This window comes from Salmo trutta, chromosome 6 (assembly GCF_901001165.1).
Source record: "Salmo trutta chromosome 6, fSalTru1.1, whole genome shotgun sequence".
Lineage (NCBI taxonomy): Eukaryota > Metazoa > Chordata > Actinopteri > Salmoniformes > Salmonidae > Salmo > Salmo trutta.
In genome coordinates, this window is record NC_042962.1 from 24,051,301 (window position 1) to 24,074,602 (window position 23,302).

General features: G+C 41.3%; 1 protein-coding gene across 3 annotated transcripts in view; it reads right to left on the reverse strand.

The window, feature by feature from the left end:
• Window positions 1-12,089: 12,089 nt before the first annotated feature.
• ralyl (RALY RNA binding protein like) overlaps window positions 12,090-23,302 on the reverse strand; it is a 156,902-nt gene continuing 145,689 nt past the window's right edge. For 2 of the 3 annotated variants that reach the window (XM_029755863.1, XM_029755862.1), the window contains exons 6-9: window positions 20,513-20,629; window positions 19,981-20,150; window positions 18,858-18,896; window positions 12,090-14,429 (exon numbers count right to left, since the gene is read on the reverse strand). In XM_029755863.1, the coding sequence (XP_029611723.1) occupies window positions 18,864-18,896; window positions 19,981-20,150; window positions 20,513-20,629 (320 nt within the window). In that variant the 3' untranslated portion in view covers window positions 12,090-14,429; window positions 18,858-18,863. The remainder of the gene's footprint in view (window positions 14,430-18,857; window positions 18,897-19,980; window positions 20,151-20,512; window positions 20,630-23,302) is intronic. The other variant, XM_029755864.1, reaches the window with a different exon arrangement.

Genomic DNA, 23,302 nt, shown 5'->3' on the forward strand with positions numbered 1-23,302 from the left:
AAATAGGAATAGATATAGTCCTTGGTTCACTCCAGACCTGTCTGCCCTTTACCAGCACAAAAACATCTTGTGGCGTTCTGCATTAGCATCGAATAGCCCCCGCAATATGCAACTTTTCAGGGAAGTTAGGAACAAATATACGCAGGCAGTTAGAAAAGCTAAGGCTAGCTTTTTCAAACAGAAATTTGCATCCTGTAGCACTAACTCAAAAAAGTTCTGTAACACTGTAAAGTCCATGGAAAATAAGAGCACCTCATCCCAGCTGCCCACTGCTCTGAGACTAGGAAACACTGTTACCACCGATAAATCCACTATAATTGAGAATTTAATTAAGCATTTCTCTACGGCTGGCCATGCTTTCCACCTGGCTACCCCTACCCCGGTCAACTGCCCGGCACCCTCCACAGCAACCCGCCAAAGCCCCCACCATTTCTCCTTCACCCAAATCCAGATAGCTGATGTTCTGAAAGAGCTGCAAAATCAGGACCCATACAAATCAGCCAGTCTAGACAATCTGGACCCTCTCTTTCTAAAATGATCTGCCGAAATTGTTGCAACCCCTATTACTAGCCTGTTCAACCTCTCTTTTGTATCGTCTGAGATTCCCAAAGACTGGAAAGCAGCCGCGGTCATCCCCCTCTTCAAAGGGGGTGACACTCTAGACCCAAACTGCTACAGACCTATATCTATCCTACCCTGTCTTTCTAAGGTCTTCGAAAGCCAAGTTAACAAACAGATTACCGACCATTTCGAATCCCACTGTACCTTCTCCGCAATGCAATCTGGTTTCAGAGCTGGTCATGGGTGCACCTCAGCCACGCTGAAGGCCCTAAACGACATCATAACCGCCATCGATAAGAGACATTACTGTGCAGCCGTATTCATTGACCTGGCCAAGGCTTTCGACTCTGTCAATCACCACATTCTTATTGGCAGACTCGACAGCCTTGGTTTCTCAAATGATGGTTTACCAACTACTTCTCTGATAGAGTTCAGTGTGTCAAATCGGAGGGCCTGTTGTCCGGACCTCTGGCAGTCTCTATGGGTGTGCCACAGGGTTCAATTCTCGGGCCGACTCTCTTCTCCGTATACATCAATCATGTTGCTCTTGCTGCTGGTGATTCTCTGATCCACCTCTACACAAACAACACCATTCTGTATACTGCTGGCCCTTCTTTGGACACTGTGTTAACTAACCTCCAGACAAGCTTCAATGCCATACAACTCTCCTTCCATGGCCTCCAACTGCTCTTAAACGCAGGTAAAACTAAATGCATGCTATTCAATCGATCACTGCCCGCACCTGCTCGCCCCTCCAGCATCACTACTCTGGACGCTTCTGACTTAGAATACGTGGACAACTACAAATACCTGGGTGTCTGGTTAGACTGTAAACTCTCCTTCCAGACTCACATTAAGCATCTCCAATCCAAAATGAAATCTAGAATTGGCTTCCTATATCGCAACAAAGCATCCTTCACTCATGCCGATCCTCGACTTCGGTGATGTCATCTATAAAATAGCCTCCAACACTCTACTCAGCAAACTGGATGCAGTCTATCACAGTGCCATCCGTTTTGTCACCAAAGCCCCATACACTACCCACCATTGCGACCTGTACGCTCTCGTTGGTTGGCCCTCGCTTCATACTCGTCGCCAAACCCACTGGCTACAGGTTATCTACAAATCTCTGCTAGGTAAAGCCTCGCCTTATCTCAGCCCACTGGTCACCATAGCAGCACCCACTCGTAGCATGCACTCCAGCAGGTATATCTCACTGGTCACCCCCAAAGCCAATTCCTCCTTTGGCCGCCTTTCCTTCCAGTTCTCTGCTGCCAATAACTGGAACGAACTGCAAAAATCTCTGAAGCTGGAGACTCATATCTCCCTCACTGGGTTTGAGCACCAGCTATCAGAGCAGCTCACAGATCACTGCACCTGTATATAGCCCGTCTGTAAACAGCCCGTCTATCTACCTACCTCATCCCCATACTGTATTTATTTATTTATCTTGCTCCTTTGCACCCCAGTATCTCTACTTGCACATTCATCTTCTGCCCATCTACCATTCCAGTGTTTAATTGCTATATTGTAATTACTTCGCCACCATGGCCTATTTATTGCCTTAACTTACCTCATTTGCACTCACTGTATGTAGACTTTTTGTTTTCTTTTGTTCTACTGTATTATTGACTGTTTGTTTTGTTTATTCCATGTGTAACTCTGTGTTGTTGTATGTATCGAATTGCTACGCTTTATCTTGGCCAGGTCGCAGTTGCAAATGAGAACTTGTTCTCAACTAGCCTACCTGGTTAAATAAAGGTGAAATAAAAAAATAAAAAATAAAAATTGGTGGGACTCGGGTTTGTGCAGATTCCCGGATTATGTGACGTTCAGAATGAGACTGTAGAGGAAATTGATTAATTAGCGACTGTTGTAAAATCGATATTCTGATATTCTTTGAGTTCATTTGGGAAATAGAAACTCAATAAAACTAATTTTCCTATGGTGCCCCAGGTTAATGAGTTAATAATTGCCTGATTAATTTAATCACACAATTATAAACCGTTAATCATTCGATGAGCAGCAGTCGTCACATTAACTAGTAAAACATTGAGACAATCGATTTGTGGTGGTAAATAGACAGCTACAAAAAATATAGATGAAAACTCTCTTGATAAATAGTGTGATCCTCAGCTTATCATGAGGTACTCTACCTCAAGCGAGCAAAACCTTAAGATTTAATATTAGAGATCGCGCACCAGCTTATGTTGACAAATAGACACAGACTGTCACGTCCTGACCAGTAAAGGGGTTATTTATTATTGTAGTTTGGTTAGGACGTGGCAGGGGGTGTTTGTTTTATGTGGTTTGGGGTTTGTTGGGATATGTATTTATGTAAGAGGGGTGTTTGTTTTATGTGTTCTGGGTTTTTGGGTATTGTTCTATGTTGTGTATTCCTTTGTTGGCCTGGTATGGCTCTCAATCAGGAACAGCTGTACATCGTTGTTGCTGATTGGGAGTCATACTTAGGTAGCCCTTTTTTCACCTGTCTTTTGTGGGAAGTTGTTTTTGCACTGCTAGGGTTAGCCTGCAAAACTGTTTAGCTGTCGTTCGTTTTGTTAAGTGTTCAAGTTTATTAAAATAAAACGTTAAAAATGAGCACTCAACCCGCTGCGCCTTGGTCTACTTCATACGACGGCCATTACACAGACCACCATCCCTCATCTTACCGGAGGTTGATGTTCTGTCTTGCCGATGCATGGAAAATCCAGCCATGACTCGGTGAACCATAAGATATTACCATTTTTAATGTCCTGTTGGTAGGATAGTCTCAAACGGAGTTCATCCAGTTTATTCTCCAGTAAGTGCACATTCGCCAGTAGGATGGATGGCGGATTATCCACTTGTTGACGAATTCTCACCAAGCACCTGGATATGCGCCCCTTGTATCGGCATCTCCTCTTCATGTGAATGACTGGGATTTGGGCCTGGTCTGGAAGGAGCCTTAAATCTTTCACCTCTGATTCGTTAAAGAAAACTTTGTCCAGTCCGAGGTGAGTAATCGCTGTTCTGATGTCCAGAAGCTCTTTCCGGTCAAAAGACACGGTGGCAGAAACATTATGTACAAAAAAAGTTACTAACAAAGCAAAAAAACACACAGAACAGCACAATTGGATAGGAGCCTGTAAAACGGCAGTCATCCCCTCCGGTGCCCATTACTCACCATTCCACAGGATCACCTCTCCAATGCCCTTTTATAACTCAAAGAAGAGTCTTCAACTAACCTCTCTAAAGTGTGTACAATTCCTAAGATATTTCAATGCACTTTTATGACCTAAAGAATAGTCTTCAACTACTGTAAATGCGTTGTTTTTTTTAGCTCTCCTGTCGTTGAGGAACTAGAGCAGGGGTCGGTAACAGGCAGTCTGCAGGCCGAAACTGTCCCGAGTAATTTTTTTGGGGCCCTCATTTTATTTATTGGTGAAAATTCATGAATTCAGCTAGAAATGTGTTTCATTTAGAAAATCTGTTCACCAAGCATTCCCACAAAATAAAGAGAGATCGCGTCTCAATATAATCAGGGTATGAAATGATATACAATCTCTGTTTTGGGGGTTAGTTGTGGTCAATTTGCACTGTACAAATTACTATAATTATGGTCTGGCACCCTGACCATCCGCTCCGACAAAAATTGCCCGCTGAATCTAGTTGCCTACCCCTGAACTAGAGCAAGCAGACTTGTAGTTGTTTGTTTGTAACACAACCCTGTATCCCCGCCATCACACAATTACTGTTGTTGTTTATGCAATCCAAAAACGGCCCATTATAAATCGTAATCTGGGTCAGGTGAGCATAATTTGAAAGCTTGTTCTATTGCAAACATGACTAGCTAAGTTATAAAATACAATCTTACAGTATTATGCTTTCACAAGGCAATTCAGAAAAACAGATCTTAATTCTGGTGCACTCAGGTACGTGTTTCGCTATGAATTTTCTTCACATTAAACAAACATAGACTCATTCTGTTCAGAACAACCCAGTGTATGACGCCATGCCATCTTGTAACTTTACATCAAACATAGTGATCATAAACTTTTACACTATAGATGACATGAGTTTTATGATATGGGTGTTTGGCTTGCTTGTATGACATAAAAGTGGTATTTATTATAATCCTTTCATCTTTCAAAATACATTGAGTCCTCTTAATTTACAGCATTTCCCTAATTTCCCTCACTCAGACAACAAAACATTTGCAAAAGTTTCCCAATTAGTGGGAGGGACAAGGGCAACCTCTTGTTGCATGCGGTGCTCAGTTCAGAACAGCTGTCAATCAAAACCCATACATTGCTGTGAAGCGCAGAGCCTGAGCTCTGATGTCGTTTATAGCATGCTACCGTACAGCCACTGCGTTCCAATTTAGGTGCTTATCAGTGCCCAAATCTGACATTTTCAACCCGTAGAAGGGTACAAGTGTAAAGGGTTAATTATGGCAGTCTGTGGTGCCTTCTGTAGATTATGGATTGTGTTGCCATTTTAATTACGGCATATCTGAGGCCAAATGGGAGTCAAATTGCTCACCAGTCTAGACCCTCAGTTTCTACAATCAAATTTGGAAACTGATCAAAATGTGTGGCATATGATTGGTCAATTTCTTTTTTGACAGCCATGCCAAAAGGCAATGAATTTTTGTATGAAAATCAATGGTCAGTGAATTACTAATCCTACGAAAGCCACAAGGCTCCATCGAGAATCTGAGAATGCATAGAAAAGTGTCATCAGAAAGAATGCCCCCCTACTGAGTCGCAGTCCTGCCATTCTCCTACACAATACCAGAGAACTCTTTGCCCCAGCCTCGTCCACAACCCTCAGTCACTTTCACTCTGACAGCACTGATTACACAAAGCCCCTTCACAGAGTTGAACGGAATGACCTTCATTTCAGTATCCCCTTTCTATCTTCAGATATAGCCACAAAAATAGAAGAAAGGGGGTAAAAACCCAGAAAAACAGAGCTCATAATCTCCAATACTATCAAGCATAAGAAACTTCATGAAAGTCTATCAGACTAGTTGGACAGTGAATTTGCTGTATCTGATTATGTGTATCGACCTCGCGGCTCTGCAACCCCTGAAACCCATCTCACATCACTGGTGGTTTGGCCGAGCCAGTCACGACTTGCAGGAAATCAATCAACAGTGAGATATAAGCCGCTATCACCGCGGTGATGGTCGATATGCAATTTTCGTCCTCAAAAGCTGAACTGGATCAGAGGGGAATTTGTTTTATTCTCTTCCTCTGTCTTCCAAATAACTCGGAGAGCTAGAAGAAAGTATGATGAATATGTATGACCATATGTGTGTAACAAAGTAAGAACGTACTCTAAGTTCACTCCACAGCTTAAAATGTTGCGGATGGAGCTATCAAATTGGATCCTTTTGTACAGCTCAATCGGTTCGTACGTTGGCAAGTGGGCGCTCATGTGTGTTGGCGACAGGACCGTGGTTCAAGCCAAGTCGGAAGCAAGTTCAGGGAGGCAGCGCTATATGCTAACATAGTACACAGATGTCGGTTATATCTGTAAAGAAGTGCATCATTCACGCTGTTCGTTCAGTGGCTCTGCCATCTTACAGTATATGGGCTAGACAGATCCAGACTGATAGGGCTACTTTTAATTCTACCACAATGGCTTGAATTCCTTTGGAGCTAAAATATCTTTGCAGACATGTTCTGAGAGGAAAACATAAATGCATGCACACAGCGGTGCTTCTTTTGTCGGCTATATTCTTGGATAATAGTTAGAATTTTCCCATAATTTCTGTCATCATAACCTTTTTTAAATCACATTTTGGCTAATACACTGAGTGTACAAAACATTAAGAACACCTTCTTAATGTTTTGCCCTCAGAACAGCCTAAATTTGTCGGGTCACTCTACAAGGTGTTGAAAGAGTTTCATAGGGATGCTGGCCCATATTGACTCCAATGCTTCCCACAGTTGTGTCAAGTTGGCTGGATGTCCTTTGGGTGGTAGACCATTCTTGATACACATGGGAAATTGCTGAGCGTGAAAAACCCATCAGCGCTCCAGTTCTTGACACAAACCGGTGCACATGGCACCTACTACCATACCTCGTTCAAAGCAGTGGAGGCTTGTGGGAGGAGCTATAGGAGGATCGGATCATTGAAATAGCTGGAATGGAACAAATTAAACTGAGTCAAAGATGTGACTTCCATATGTTTGATACTGTTCCATTTATTCCATTCCAGCCATTACAATGAGCTCGTCCTCCTATAGCTCTTCCCACCAGCCTCCACTGGTTCAAAGGCACTTCAATTGTTTGTCTTGCCCATTCACCCGATTGATTGGCACACATACATAATCCATGTCTCAACTGTCTCAAGGCTTAAAAATCTTTCTTTAACCTGTCCCCTCCCCTTCATCTACACTGATAGAAGTCAATTTAACAAGTGACATCAATAAGGGATCATAGCTTTCACCTGGACTCAACTGGTCAGTCTATGTCATGGATGTTTTGTACACTCACTGAATATTGGTGTTTTGATGTGGTTGTTTTCTTACTATTTCAAATGGGATATTGCCATTCCAGCCTGTTGATTTTCAGCTGAAAGTTCTGTCATGCCGTGAACGATAATAAAGACAGGTAGTGCTATTAAATTGGAAATCTCATTTGCAGTTGTGTGTGAATGGACTCTGTCCTGTTGAAAATGTAATTGGTGTCGCTGTGGGTGTATCGCCACAACTCTTAGGTTTTTTTTTCCTTTCCACCCAGTGTTCATAATTATAATATGACAATTCTGTCTCCCAAACGCTATCATTTCTCCATTCAGATGCACAATAGTCTGGTGGCATAATGAGTCTGTCCACAGGCAGTCATCAGGCTGGTGATAGTGTGTTATCTATGGGAGCCTGTCACCTCGGCCCCCAGGGCCCCCTGACCGTGAAGCCAAGGTGGAGGGATTCAATTACACACACCCACCTAAAGGTATGTAGGGAGCTGGGCTTTTTTTAAAGAGAGATAACTTTCTTAGGCAAATTCTTGTTCCATTGTAACCTACTACTCTCTCGCTCGCTCTCTTCCTCTCTCGCTCTCTTCCCCTTTCTTCTCGCTTTCTCTCTGGTTGTTAATTTCTCTCCCCGGTAGAATAGATCTGTCAGTGTCACTGTCAAGAAGCAAAGACGGCCCCAAGGTCAAGCTGTACAAAAAACTTTTATTAGACTGGATTATATAGTCATATTACTTCAGCACATTTAGCACAGAGAAGAGACTACATAGATGCATTGCACGTTAGGGATTGTATCATTGTACCGTCTGTCTAATGTCATCAGTGTTGAATGTAGTTGATCGATGAATCATCCCCAGTATTGACTAATGGTCATCAATTCTCATTAACTGTCAATGTCAGAGTTAAGTAGTCAGTGTTGGTATACTAATGTCAGTATACAGTTTGAGATTTTTCAGAATATTTACCATCTACAATCATCACATGAGTGTCATGCACTCTGTAGCCTAAAATACTGTTTTACTACCGCTATAACACTTGTTTCCCAAAATACTTTAAATATACATGTTGTATCTCAAAGTGAGAAGCCTCACCCAGATACCCATATGTCTGCCCATTAGCTAGTCAAAATTGACCTTTGCATACCATCTCTCTCCCATTATCCTCCTGTCATTCATCACAGTGGCATATTTTCCATGTTAAATTATCCATTGATGGATACATAAGGGGCCAATCTGAATGACTTTCACAATGACTCTTTCAGGAAAAAGAATTGTTCCACCTCAGCTTTAAATCCTTTATGTTATCCATCAATAGCCAGGAAATGATTCTCTTAATAGTGCTGTTTTTCAAAGTTTAAGTGGTATTACATCTCAAGTGCTGTTAAAAAATATACTTGCAGTAAATGACTCGTTCAATGACTTGACCGACTCATTCTATGCTCTGTGATGTGGCAGGAAAAAACATTCCAAAATGAATGGCCAGTTGGATGTAATTGACCGGTTCTCTCAATTTCACCTTCAGTCTTTGTCAGTGGTGTTTGTCATTCTAATTTTGTCATATTTCATGAATCCGTTGAGAGATACGAGAAATCAGGTCACTTTATTCTGATTTACTCTAGAGCCTGAAACTAAGATTATTGGCAACATACACACACACACACACACACACACACACACACACACACACACATGCACGCACGCACACACAACACTACACACTCATTTAAATATTTTTCAAATCAGACCTTGCAAATATGCACATCATCCACCCCTGAGCTAATATAATATAAATGTTAATGACGATTTGTGCAGTGAGCTGGGGAGATGAACATTTGCAATATGGCAAATCCTCTATAACTTTTTGGATATGAAATTGGATACTGTATTAGGTTTTTTCTTCCACATTTGGAATGTCCAGGAATGTAAATAAATGGTAGGTAGGGAATAGATGAAAAAAGAAAAGTTGTTATCAGCATAATGCCTGCTCCATTTCGATGCCAAAATGTTCATTTACTTTGGCATTCCTCCAAATGAAGTTTATTCCCCCCCCTCAATAATTCACATTTGTAATAAGCATAATTGGAATATGATGAACATTTGCAGATTGGCAAATCTGTCAGCAAACAGGCGCATTAATGTTAAGAGAGGATTTTGTGACTGAGCTGATAAGCTTATAAGACAACGGTATGTCTATTTGGTTTCCAAACGTAGACAAACAAATCAATATTGAAGGATTAAAAAAGCCACCTGATTATTATGCATTTAGGTCGAATTGTATGAATGAGAACACAGAGTAGGCTACAGCTCAACAAATTAATACCTATAGAAAGTCTAAACCTACACTATATCAGAACTTAATTCAATGAAATTATGTCTGTAACTATTTTATACCTTTTATATCCCTTATTACTTTCATATTTCACAGGATTATTATTTTTTTTAAATCTCCATTTGGCTTCCATCCTAAAGTCTGTAATTCAATCACCCAAAGGAGCTGAGCACATTACCAACACATTATTTGGGGTGAATGGTTTCATAAATATGGGTTAAATGAAACAGCTGTGAGCCATCAGACCAGGTATTGTGGAACCATTTAATACAGTGGGCTAATTACCTGTGACATCACAGTTGGCCCTCGTTAACGGTGGGACATTACCTTTTACTGTTGATTAATTGACTGGTATAAATTAGCCATCTGTTGCTGCGTTGCTACCTTTAAAAGGTACCCTGTTGAAGGCATAGGATGTACCTTTCAAGGACATTGTCATACCTTAACAAGTCAGCATTATGTGAAAGAGCTCTTTCATTAAAATCCTTAAGCAAGGAACCGCCCTTTCTGTCTCTGCCTGGCTGGTTCCCCTCTCTCCACTGGGATTCTCTGCCCCTAAACCCTATTACAGGGGCTGAGTCACTGGCTTACTGGTGCTCTTCCATGCCGTCCCTAGGAGGGGTGCGTCACTTGAGTGGGTTGAGTCACTGACGTGATCTTCCTGTCTGGGTTGGCGCCCCCCCTTGGGGTGTGCTGTGGCGTATAGCTGAGGCTATACTCAGCCTAGTCTCAGGATGGTAAGTTGGAGGTTGAAGATATCCCTCTAGTGGTGTGGGAGCTGTGCTTTGGCAAAGTGGGTGGGGTTATGTCCTGCCTGTTTTGCCCTGTGTCTCCCGACCCCTCCTGTCTCAGCCTCCAGTATTTATGCTGCAGTAGTTTGTGTGTCGGGGGGCTAGGGTCAGTCTGTTATATCTGGAGTATTTCTCCTGTCTTATCCGGTGTCCTGTGTGAATTTAAGTATGCTCTCTCTAATTCTTTCTTTTTTTCTCTATCAGAGGACCTGAGCCCTAGGACCATGCCTCAGGACTACCTGGCCTGATGACTCCTTGCTGGCCCCAGTCCACCTGGCCATGCTGCTGCTCCAGTTTCAACTGTTCTGCCTGCGGCTATGGAACCCTGACCTGTTTACCAGACGTGCTACCTGTCCCAGACCTGCTGTTTTCAACTCTCTAGAGACAGCAGGAGCGGTAGAGATACTCTGAATGATCGGCTATGAAAAGCCAACTGACATTTACTCCTGAGGTGCTGACCTGTTGCACCCTCAACAACCACTGTGATTATTATTATTTGACCCTGCTGGTCATCTATGAACATTTGAACATCTTGGCCATGTTCTGTTATAATCTCCCACCGGCACAGCCAGAAGAGGACTGGCCACGCCTCATAGCGTGGTTCCTCTCTAGGTTTCTTCCTAGGTTCTGGCTTTTCTAGTGAGTTTTTCCTAGCCACCGTGCTTCTACACCTTCATTGCTTGCTGTTTGGGGTTTTAGGCTGGGTTTCTGTACAGCACTTTGAGATATCAGCTGATGTAAGGGCTTTATAAATACATTTTATTTGATTTGATTTAAGAGTCCATAGACGCACCCGTGTATCAATTTAATTAACATCATAAAAAATCCAACAGTTTACGCTAGAGATATCTGTTTTTTTTACATGGGCTGCGTCTAAATCCCCCACATCCGCCTGTCGGCCCTCCGCATTTGCGGTGCAAAATGGCAGAGCTACAGCGATGTTTGTCAGACCAGGAGACAACCCGAAAATCAGTCTTCTCACGAAAACGTCTTTAACGTCCGAACGGTTTGGCCTACTAACTCATATAAGATGAGACTCGATGGTGTTCTCCGTGTTGATGTACGACCCCTACAAGTATCACGGGACTCGTGTGAAGGTAACCCATAGAAATGAATGGAAGTATGGAGGTAGTTTTGTGGCAAAAAAGTTGTTAAATGTGTCCAAAACCCAAACTATTTCCTGAGCTTTCTTATATCTCCTTGATATAGGACAGACCTTTAGAAATATCTATATATATATTACTGTCTTTTTTGCTATTTATGAATGAGTTATTCAATGCGTTTCTATGGGCTATAGTAGTAATTTATTTAAATGTTTTTATACATACAGGGGTTCTAAAATTCAAAATCAAATAGCATAGACATGACATCAGTCAAAACACCTCAAAACAAGACATGGTATCACGAACTAGATAAAACTAGCTGAAACAAGCTACATGGCAGCTTCTTGCCATTGTTGCTAGCTACAGTATCTAGCCATCCAGAATCACAACAACACACTAATTTCTGCCCCATTGAGGGTGAGCATCATTTTCGTGATGTTGTCAGCTAACCCATCTATTTGGAGTTGTTCTAGGAATTACCTTATTTGGGTATGGAATGTGAATTCACACAGTGACCTCTGTCTAGAATCTAGATAACACTTTCTGAGGAGAAAGAATGAAAGGACGGCACTAAGCACACACTTCATGGTCTGCCCATTTAATAATAGTTTTCTAGGTTTGCCTTAACATTACCAAGAGAATTTAGAACATCTAAAATGTGTGATGAAATTTAACACAAAGATAATGTATTGTAAATAGCTATCAATAACTGCATTATTATTGACAATATATTATCATTTCAGTTGTCTTTCAGTTTATATTTATTTTCAAAGTAAAATAAAATGTGTGTCATTCAAATTACATGACATAAATCAGAAACATTTTATCGACAAGAGAAAACAAATAAAACACTTTTATTTTCAATGACACGTCATCGTATTATGTTCTATGCAATGGACCCTATAGCCATACAACAGTTGCAACCATATACATTCAAATGAAAAACACAGATTAAACATGCCATTCATAAAAATATCTTTACAAAAATGTACATTTCTATGCAACAATATTTTTTAATTGCACATCTCTAAAATACCCTTTTCCACTCCCAACCCAAGTACAGTATTATTTTAAACACAGGGGGTCAATTGCAACAAGGTCACGATCATCTAATTTTCCGGGCTTTAAGATCATATCCAACTCTGTGATGTTTCCATGGTTTTTGGTTAATCCTCTCCACTGGCACCAAATTACACTTGTTGCTTTTGATAGCAAGGTTTGCTTTGATTTGCAAGGTGCAGAGTAGCATAAACCACAGACAAAATTATGGAGTTAGATTTGAGTTAAAGATGACCTTGTATGCAAAACATGACATATAACTAATTGCATTACCCGTCAATAAACAAACAAACAAACCCAAATAATTGGTCTATCGAGACTCTTTTTCTCCACTCAATGGTGTCTGCTAAGGATTCAATCAAAGCCTACATTTCAATGAATCCACACTGCTGAACCATCGAGGCTAAAAACCATTTCAATAGAATCAAAATGAGCATTTCTCTTGATCCACCTAGTAGGCCTACATAATTATCTAATGTATTACTTTATCTACTTAAAATATGCTTTGAGTGGTATAGTGACAATGTGTTTCAGCAGTGTGGATGTCCTGCAGTGACGACCTGATTGAATTTCAAACTATGTTTTTGAGAGTAATGAATGGGATATATCATTGTGAAGTCAAAACAGGTAGTGGTATGACCATTTTCTTAAAGACATTCCACAATACAAAAGTAGTGATAATATTAATAAGCAGAAGTCAAATTTGTGTGGATTGTACGAAAATCAACTATTTTGCAGAGGCAGATTCTGAACCTTTTTAATTCTACTCCAAATACAAACACCTCTTTCAGCAGAGAAATCTCAACCTACAAAGTGTACAAGAATGTGTATCAATATAATCCTCTGCTCTTTCTATTTAGGTTATCTGAAACCTTGAATCTGTTTCACCTATTAGGTGACTCAATAACAATGAAAAATCAGCAAAATCAACAACATAAAAATTATAATTTCAGTAACAGAAAAAATATTTCAACATCCAATCCCAATAATGACTTAAAAATAGTCTAATTAGTTCATTGGGACCAATTCTATTCATTATTCAATTTGGCTGATTTTCTAAATTGGATGAGATAAGTGACAGTACAGCACTATAATTCTCCCTCTTTTCATTTTTGCTCGGATAGGTTTTGAAGCCTCTGCGCATGTGGTGCTGCGGTGGTGGTGCAGTGAGCTCAAATAAGGCAAAAGAACACACGTTTCTCTCCTTGTCTCCTCTCCCGAGTACAGGTCAGATCCGTGTGGAGAGAGAGGGCACAGCTTCCTACAGAGGGATACATGCTGGGTAGTACAAACTGTGCGGGGCCGACTACAGCGAGACACTGTTCCCTGGTAGGAAGCCAAAGCAGACGTTGGCTGGCTATCACAGGAAGCCCGTTCTCCCCTTTGAAATTTGGTAGGAGTTCAGAATAAAGAATGGATCATCCCCCCCAGGGCATGCATGTGATAAATGGATAATCTGGAAAAATCTGCAAAAGTTACGCTAAAGCGATCGCTTATGCATGGGTAAGACTGATGCTCCTCTGTACCTGTCCAAATCCTTAAAAAAGCAAAACATTTGTGATCTCAATAGTGCATGATCTATCATCATTTATTACTTTCGGGCCAAATGGGGGAAAAAAAACAGATCAAATCGACAGGACGAAAATGTAAACACTGGTCCTCTTTGACTGTGTTCAGCACTGAAAATAAAAGCCATACACAAACAGATATGAACATAACTCAAGGGAATGACAGTTATCATCAACAAATATCCCACTCCCCTACAATTTTAATGAGTATTTTCTTCTCTCTCTAGCATCAATATGATTGAATCAGTCTCTTGAAAACAATTGCAAATTGAATATCTTGGAGTGAATTAGGGCAGATGCAGTAAAATAATATATTTTTTCTGACAGCAGCAGGCCATATTCATATAGTTACTGCTGCACAGAGGGGCATCTGAATGTTGTTCAACGTCTCCGCTACACAGAGAGAGAGAGATGGAAAAGAAGGAGACTGCCATCTTGTTTTTACACCACACAATGGTTCCTTCCCCAGAGATCCTTTGCTTTCTCTAGGAGGTGATGAGGATGTCTCTTGATGGTGTAGAGAAGACGGAGAGATGTCCGCTCCCTCATCCTGAAGATATAAACAAATGACAATGACAAAAATGCAGATGAGAAAACAGGAAATAGCCGCAGGCTTTCCTTTGTATTAATGTGACTATTTATAATACTGCAAAATGGACGATTACACGGTGCTTAATGCTCGCATAGTTAGAATTTGGGGAAGTTTGTTGATCCTTTTGGGAGTAGGGACTAGAACTTCCATAATCCTTCCAGACATTCTATCTAGCGCTCTTCACTGTGATGTTCAATCCAATCCTTGCTATTTGTCAAATGCCCCGAATACAACACTTTACAGTGATCTGCTTACTTATGAGCCATATCCCAACAATGCAGAGTTAAAAAGTAAGAAAATTAGCAAATAAAAACAGTAAAATAACAATAACGAGGCTATATACAAGGCATACTGGTACCGAGTCAACGTGCAGGGGTACGAGGTAATTGAGGTAATACTGTATGTACTAGGCAATCAGGATAGATAATAAACAGAGTAGCAGCAGTGAATGTGAAGAGTGTGAAAGTGTGTTTTTGTGTGTGTGACTATGTATATGTTGGAGTGTCAGTGTGTGGGCCGAGTCCAGTGAATGTACATGGGGCCAGTGCAAGAATGTCACTGCAAAAACAATGGGGTCAATGCAAACAGTCCGGGTAGCCATTTGATTAACTTTTCAGCAGTTTTATGGCTTGGTGGTAGAAGCTGTTTAGGAGCTTTTTGGTCCCAGACTTGGTACCGGTACCACTTGCCGTGTGGTAGCAGAGAGAACAGTCTATGACTTGGGTGGCTGGAGTCTGAGAAGTTTTAGTGCCTTCTCCTCTGACACCGCCTCTGACACCGCCTGGTATAGAGGTCCTGGGTGGCAGGAAGCTCGGCCCCAGTGATATACTGGGCAGTACGCACTAGCCTTTGTAGAGCCTTGTGGTCGGAAGCCAAGCAGTTGCCATACCAAGCAGTGATGCAGCCAGTCAAGATTCTCTCAATGGTGCAGCTGTAGAACGTTTTGAGAATCTGAGGGCCCATGCCAAATCTTTTCAGCCTCCTGAGGGGCAAGAGTCATTGTTGTGCCCTCTTCATGACTGTGTTGGCGTATTTGGACCATGATAGGTCCTTAGTGATGTGAACACCGAGGAAGTTGAAGCTCTCAACCCGCTCCACTACAGCCCTGTTGATGTAAATGGGGGCGTGCTTGGCCCTCCGTTTCATTTGTCTTATTCATGTTGAGGGAGAGGTTGTTGTCCTGGCACCACACTTCCAGATCTCTGATCTCTGTTGCAGAGGGAGGTGTTTAATCCCAGGGTCCTTAGCTTAGTGATGAGCTTGGAGGGCACTATGGTGTTGAACGCTGAGCTGTAGTTAGTAATTTAGACATGTTACCTTGGCATTCTTGGGCAAAGGGAGAGTATTACAGACTGGGTCAGGGAGACGTTGAAAATGTCAGTGAAGACACTTGTCAGCGCATGGTAATCTGTCTGGCCCTGAGGCATTGTAATGTTAACCTGTTTAAAGGTCTTACTCATATCGGCTACGGGGAGCATGATCAAACGTTCGTCCGGAACAGATGGTGCTCTCATGCGTGGTTCAGTGTTGCTTGCCTAGAAGCGAGCATAGAAGGTATTTAGCTCATCTGGTAAGCTCCAGTCACTGGACAGCTCGTTGCTGGATTTCCCTTTGTGATCCGTGATAGTTTGCAAGCCCTGCCACATCCAACGAGCGTCAGAGCCGGTGTAGTAGGATTCGGTCCTGTATTGACGCTTTGCCTGTTTGATGGTTCATTGGAGGGCATAGCAGGGTTTCTTATAAGCGTCCAGATTAGTGTCCCGCTCCTTGAACGCGGCAGCTCCAGCCTTTAGCTCAATGCAGATGTTGACTGTAATACATAGCTTCTCGTTGGGATATGTACGGTCACTGTGGGGATGACGTCGTAGATGCACTTATTATTAAAGCCGGTGACTGATGTGGTAAACTCCTCAATGCCATCGGATGAATCCCAGAACAGTGTGCTAGTGAAATGGTCCTGTCGCTTAGCATCCACTTCAATGGACCACTACCTGTTTGAGTTTTTGCTTGTAATCAGGAAACAGGAGGATAGTGTTATGGTCAGATTTGCCAAATGGAGGGCGAGGGAGAGCTTCGCATACATCTCTGTGTGTGGAGTAAAGGTGATCTAGAGTTGCACAGGTGACATGCTGATACACATTTTGTAAAATGGATTTCAGTTTTCCTGCATTAAAATCACCGGCCACAAGGAGCGCCGCCTCTGGTGAGCATTTTCTTGTTTGCTTATTGCCCTATGCAGCTTGTTGAGTGCAGTCTTAGTTACAACATCGGTTTGTGCTGGTAAATAGACAGCTAGGAAAAATATAGATGAAAACTCACTTGGAAAATAGTGAGGTATTCTAACTCAGGCGAGCAGGACCCCGAGACTTCCTTGATATTAAAGATTGTGCACCAGCTGTGGTTAACAAAGAAACTGAGCTTACCCGAAGCTGCCGTTCTGTCTTGCCGATGTATAGAAAAAACAGCTTGATTTATATTTTCAATGTCCTTATTCATCCAGGACTCGGTAAAACATATACTATTACAGTTCTTCAGATCCCATTGATAGGATAGTCTCGAACAGAGCTCGTCCAGTTTATTCTCCAGTGATTGCACAGGTATCCCACCTCTATAGCGCCGCCTCCTCCAAGTGTTGGGGATTTGGGCCTGGTCCGGGATAATCAATATGTCCTTTGCCTCCGATTCATTGAAGTGTAAGTTTTCATCCAAATCGACTTTAGTGATAGCTGTTCTGATATGCAGAAGCTCTTTTTGGTCATAGGAAATTATGGTGGAAACTTTATGCACAAAAAAAGATAAGATCAGTGCCAAAAAATACACAAAATAGCATAATTGGTCAGGAGTCAGTAAAACGGCTGCTATTCCCTCCATTGTAATTGGTCTTAAGTGTTTTAGAGAACAGTCTTTTGTCTTAGCAGAACAGTTTGTGTTTTAAGTGTTTTAGGTATTTTTAAAGCCTGCGCTCTGAGGTTGCGCTGCATATGGATGGGGCCACCGATTGAATTTGAAAGTGGCAAACATATCAAAAGGAAATGGGAAATGGCAGTGTGACATATGGCTGTTTTATATGTGGATGAGCAAGGGAATTGGCTCTCCAGATGAACGGATAGGCAGAGAGAGGCAGAGAGGGAGAGAGATAAAGAGAAAGATAACTTGGCATTGTCCATTACAGCCATATGCTATGACTTTTAACACCATATGTGGCCAACATAGTACTTTACATATGATCTCCCATGTAACATTTCCTCCATCAACCTTAAACCAAAGAAAGACAACACATGCAATGATAATAAAAAATTATGAATACTGTAACAACCATGAATATAACATTTTCTCTAGTCTACATCAAGGCTAGTGGTCTCATCTATCAGTCAGTCTCTAAGAGAACTTTGGATTAATGTAGCATCATTTGGACAGAAGTCATAAATACTACTAAATAGCCCTGCTAGGATAACTCTGCATGCTAGGCCTAGTGATGATGTGGCTTCCTTGGTCATTACCCTGAGCCTGAGAGGACGACAGGCGAGAAGAAACAATTTTCCTCGGGCCCTGCCATTCATTCAGTCTCTCCACTTCCACACTATTAAATGAGATGAATGTTGTTTGTGGCCAGTTCTGGCCCATTGCAACTCCATTACTACGCTCTCTGTCAGTGTCTGCATTAGCTGCCCTTCACTGGAGCTAACTGGCCCTACGTCTGTCACAGTGCTTTTACTTTAGGACATGACTGATGAGTCGATGCTTGGTGATGGTTAAGATTAAGGGCTAGATTCTATCAGATCCGTGCTAGCCGACCTCCGCATAGCGGTTGTTTTGGCGGTGTCGGAGGTGGGACTGCGTTAGAGCTGTCAAATCCACAAGCGACTCCTGGCATTAAACCTAAAGCAGACATTGCCATTGGCTGCACGGAGTCGCATTTAGAGAAATCTCATGCAGCCTTGTTTACAAGTTTGAACAGGGGAATGTGAGATGTAATCTGCACCTCGGTTAGACTGATAGAGATCCTGGTAATTTCGTTGAATGTTTTTCAATTTGAGTGTCATTATTTCTCAGTAGCCTACACTTTCTCATTCTGAACTTCTAATGCGAGTGGGATGGGTGTGGCTTTGTGACAATGACAGCAAACGCAGCCGCTCACCGATTTGACAGCTCTAACGCTGTTACACTTCCGACATCGCCAAAATACCAGCTATGTGTGTGTCCGCTACCGCGGGTTAATGCTTGATCTGATTGAATCTAGGCCTAAAGAAAAACGCCAATAATTGTGACATTTGTGATTTACTAAGGTTCATGAAACTAAAGGAAAACGTTAGAGAACCTAAAATGGCTGACTAAACAAGCTTAGATTATATAATTTTCAAAAGTTTATTGGTTCCAAATTCTTACCTGTTCTCAGTTGTCAATGTCAGAAACATGGTTCTCTATCTGAAAAGAAAAGGACAAAATGCATCAGTATTTAAAATACAATTTGGGCAGTTCTAATGTAATCAGCTATAAAACAAACCCTGCTCAAATCAGAGCTTAATTCAGGGTTTTTCCAAGTTGTTGGAGAGTACTGTCAACTTGAAAAAAAAAATGTCCTGGGTCATTTCACATTACCACTATATCTGATCAATATGACCTTGAATGAAGAAACAAATAAATATCCCACACACTCGCTGGGAAAAATAATCTCTTCTATTAGCGAGAAGACAAGGCTTAGCTCTTGGACGGCATGCACCCGCTCCATTTTATAATGGGTCATAAATATCGCATAATAGGGAAAGCATGGTGGCATTGAACCACAGATGAACCACATAGATAATTCCTTTGATCTTCCTGCTTGAACTTGAAATAATGTTTACTCTATGAGGAGCAAGACTCTAGTGACACAACAGGGATGATATACTTCTTTAGGAAAATGACATGCTCAAATAGCATTCTATTTGTGATAATAACTGTGAGAAATATCAATAAGGAGAGTTGTTGACTGAAGGGATCAATAATTGTAGCTGTCATCTCAGCTGTTCCAGAAGTTGTCAAAAATACTTTCGTTTTTCCCTCAGTCTAGTTCTTTGTAGAGTATAAAATGGTGACTTTGAAGAACACTTTCAGTTCCCTCAGTAGCAACTCCATCTTCATTTTCATATTTGGACCGGTTAAGACAGGCCTCCAAGTCCCCCTGGTATGTCTGCAGCGCCCTGTTTTAATTACAACCCAGGACAGTGTGTGTGGTGTGGGGTGTGTGTGTGCACGCGCGTGCGTGCGTGCGTTTGTGTGTGTATGAACAGGGACCTGCCACCGCCTTCACTTGAGTTTGGCTGTCAGGGAGAAACTGTCAGTGGTGGCACACTCATCATTTACTCATGAGCAACCTCACACTGCTTTTCAGATCTTGAGCCTTGAATAATTCGGCAGAATTAACTTTCTTAAGGGCAATACTGGTGTGCCCAATTTAAATCTCCTATCCTAAAACCACTATCTCCCCTGACCCTCTTCCAGGCTCCCTTTCATCACCCATTTCCCTTACCAGATGATGGCTGCCCTCTTCGTCGTAGTCATCCTCGCCCCCGTCGGTCATCTCTCCGGCCTCGACATCCAGTGCCCTGTTGCCAGCCTCCTCCCCGGAGTTCTCAGCTGTCTCCGACACAGACTCCTCATGGAGAGAGTCACAGTTGTCCTCGTACTTTCTTTGAGCCTCTGGAGAAAACGTGAAAAGAAGAGAAAGCGTGAAAGAAAGAGTGAGAGGAGGACAAAGAAATGAGACCAAAGTAACAACTGGTGACAAAAAGTAACAAGATGCTGACTAGCTAATCTGAGGGGATAAGGAGAGACTTGCAATTGAGATTCATGCCATCATACTAATCAGTCTTGGTGAAAATGTGTTTAACATCTGAACAAGCTTTAAATGTTCTTCTACTTCACCTCCCCTGCTGTGAGACTGTCCTCTCTCTCTCTGACATGTTTTCTCTCTTTCCGTCTCTATCTCTCTCCCCCGTTGCCCTCTCTTTCTCTCTGACACCCTTATCCTCTTTGTCCCCCCCTTCCCCCTCCCCCCTCACCGGACTCGGCTCTCTGCTGTTTCTCGATCTTCTCCAGGCGACCGAGCAGGGAGTCGATCTTTATCTTGATCTGAGTTAGCTCTCGTTTAATGGTCTGGAGCTGGTCCGTCTTCACTGCTGAGACATAATCAAAAACACAAACAGACAATAAATCGATTTATTATACCATAGTGTGGGTTTATTTTACAAGATAATTTTTATTTTAAACACCACTCCACGATTCATTTTCATAAACCCGAGTATCGCAGAACTATGTTATCATCTGATCGTACCCCAGGACCCCCCTATCATTCTATCATCAAGCCAAATTACATTTTCTCCAGGGGTGAACATATCAATTTATCCGACCGTGTTACAGTTCTCCTATTCCAAATATGAAACCACTGCTTTCAATTAGGAGATTAGTTCATGGCTTACATCCACCATGATGTCTGATTCCTGCTCATTACCTGCGTTAACGGCTGTAGCCAACTTCTCTCCTTATCATTTCTGATTACTTTTTGGGAACATAATAAGACAACATAAAGGGGATGATGCCATTTTGACATTATGTAACAACAGACCTGGATTCAAATACATGTCTATTTCATTATTTGTTATTTAAATAATACATTTTCTGTGTATTTGAGTATTTTAAAATAATGTGGCAGAATCAACTACTTCTATTGGAAGTATTTCCAAATAATTTCATTTAAATATACTAATATTTGAAAGTGTTTTCAAATACTTATTTCAAATACTATTTTCAAATACCTGGGTTAAATGCATGGGAGTGTATCTGAGTCAGTGTTGAGTATTTTCAAATACATGCCAATACTTTCCAAGTATATTTCTAAATACATTTCAATACTCAACTTGTCTTGTCAAATAAAAAATATCCAGATACTTACTTCCAAATATATTTTTTAATAATTGAAATACCCTAAATAGTATTTTAACCCAGGTCTTTGTAACAAACAATGAACAGTAAATAAATTAATGCATTGCATGGTTCAAATATGATAAGCTAATAATAACAATAAGCTGATAAATATAGAATAAATTCTGTCTTATGTGAATAAGTAATGTATTTCAAACAGATATATAAAAATAGAACTAAACTGATAAGCATCATGATGTTTGTGAACTTGTGGAGGTGTGGTCAAATGTTATTTGGCTGCATTCTTACACTATACATAACCAAAGACGCTGAAGTAAGAATTGGCCAACCTAAAATGCCTGCATTCCAAATGACACATTATTTCCAATATATTTCATTTCTTTTGACCACAGCCTCAAGTCAAAAGCAGTGCACCAGGTAGTGAATAGGGTGCCATTTGGGATTCAACCACAGTATGGGATTTGACTTTGAAATGCAGATCACACCCACTTAAAAAATAGGCCTACCAAATACACCATATCTGACGGACGTCAGATTAATTCTGCGCAGGCCCATCTCTCTGATGTACAGTACACATTAGGCTGTATACTTAAGTCGCTGGAAGTACTAGGAATTCCGGGTTTAAAAAAATGATATCCTGCTTCACTATCTTGATGGTTGAAAATTATCTATATATTTTTTAAGGGGGTAGATCAGCTTTAATATTGCTGATAGATTGTGGATTTCATCAATGTAATTTTCTGCATCATTTCCAATGCCCCATTCCCACACACACACACACACACACACACACACACACACACACACACACACACACACACACACACACACACACACACACACACACACACACACACACACACACACACACACACACACACACACACAGTACCAGTCAATAGTTTGGACACAAGACATCAACATTATAAAATAACACAGTAGTAACCAAAAAAAGTGTAGTAAAAATAAAGAAGGTGTGTAGGTGTGTCCAAACTTTTGACTGGTACTGTGTAATATATATATATATATATATATATATATATATATATATATATTATGTATACACACCTACTCATTCACGGTGGGAACCATACATACAGAGATCATCAGTTCACCTACTCTGCGTCTCACAAAGACACGGCAGTTGGAACCAAAAATCTCACATTTGGACTCATCAGACCAAAGGACAGATTTTCTCCGGTCTAATGTAAATTCCTCGTGTTTCTTGGCCCAAGCAAGTCTCTTCTTCTTATTACTGTCCTTTAGTAGTGATTTCTTTGCAGCAATTTGACCACGAAGGCCCCATTTCACGCAGTCTCCTCTGAACAGTTGATGTTGAGATGTGCCTCTTACTTGAACTCTGTGAAGCATTCATTTGGGCTGCAATTTCTGAGGCTGGTAACTCTAATGTACTTATCCTCTGCAGCAGAGGTAACTCTGGGTCTTCCTTTCCTGTGGCGGACCTCATGAGAGCCAGTTTCATCATAGCGCTTGATGCGTTTTTTCGATTGTACTTGAAGAAACTTTCAAAGTTCTTGAAATTTTCCGGATTGACTGCTCTCATGTCTTAAAGTAATGATGGTTTATCATTTCTCTTTGCTTATTTGAGCTGTTCTTGCCATAATATGGACTTGGTCTTTTACCAAATATGGCTATCTTCTGTATACCACCCCTACCTTGTCACAACACAACTGATTGTCTCAAACGCATTAAGAAGGAATGAAATTACACAAATTAATTTTTATCAAGGCACACCTGTTAATTAAAATGCATTCCAGGTGACTGGTTGAGAGAATGCCAAGCATATGCAAAGCTGTCATCAAGGCAAAGGGTGGTTACTTTGAAGCATCTCAAATATATTTTGATTTCTCTTTCTCTCTCTCAGAGGACCTGAGCCCTAGGACCATGCC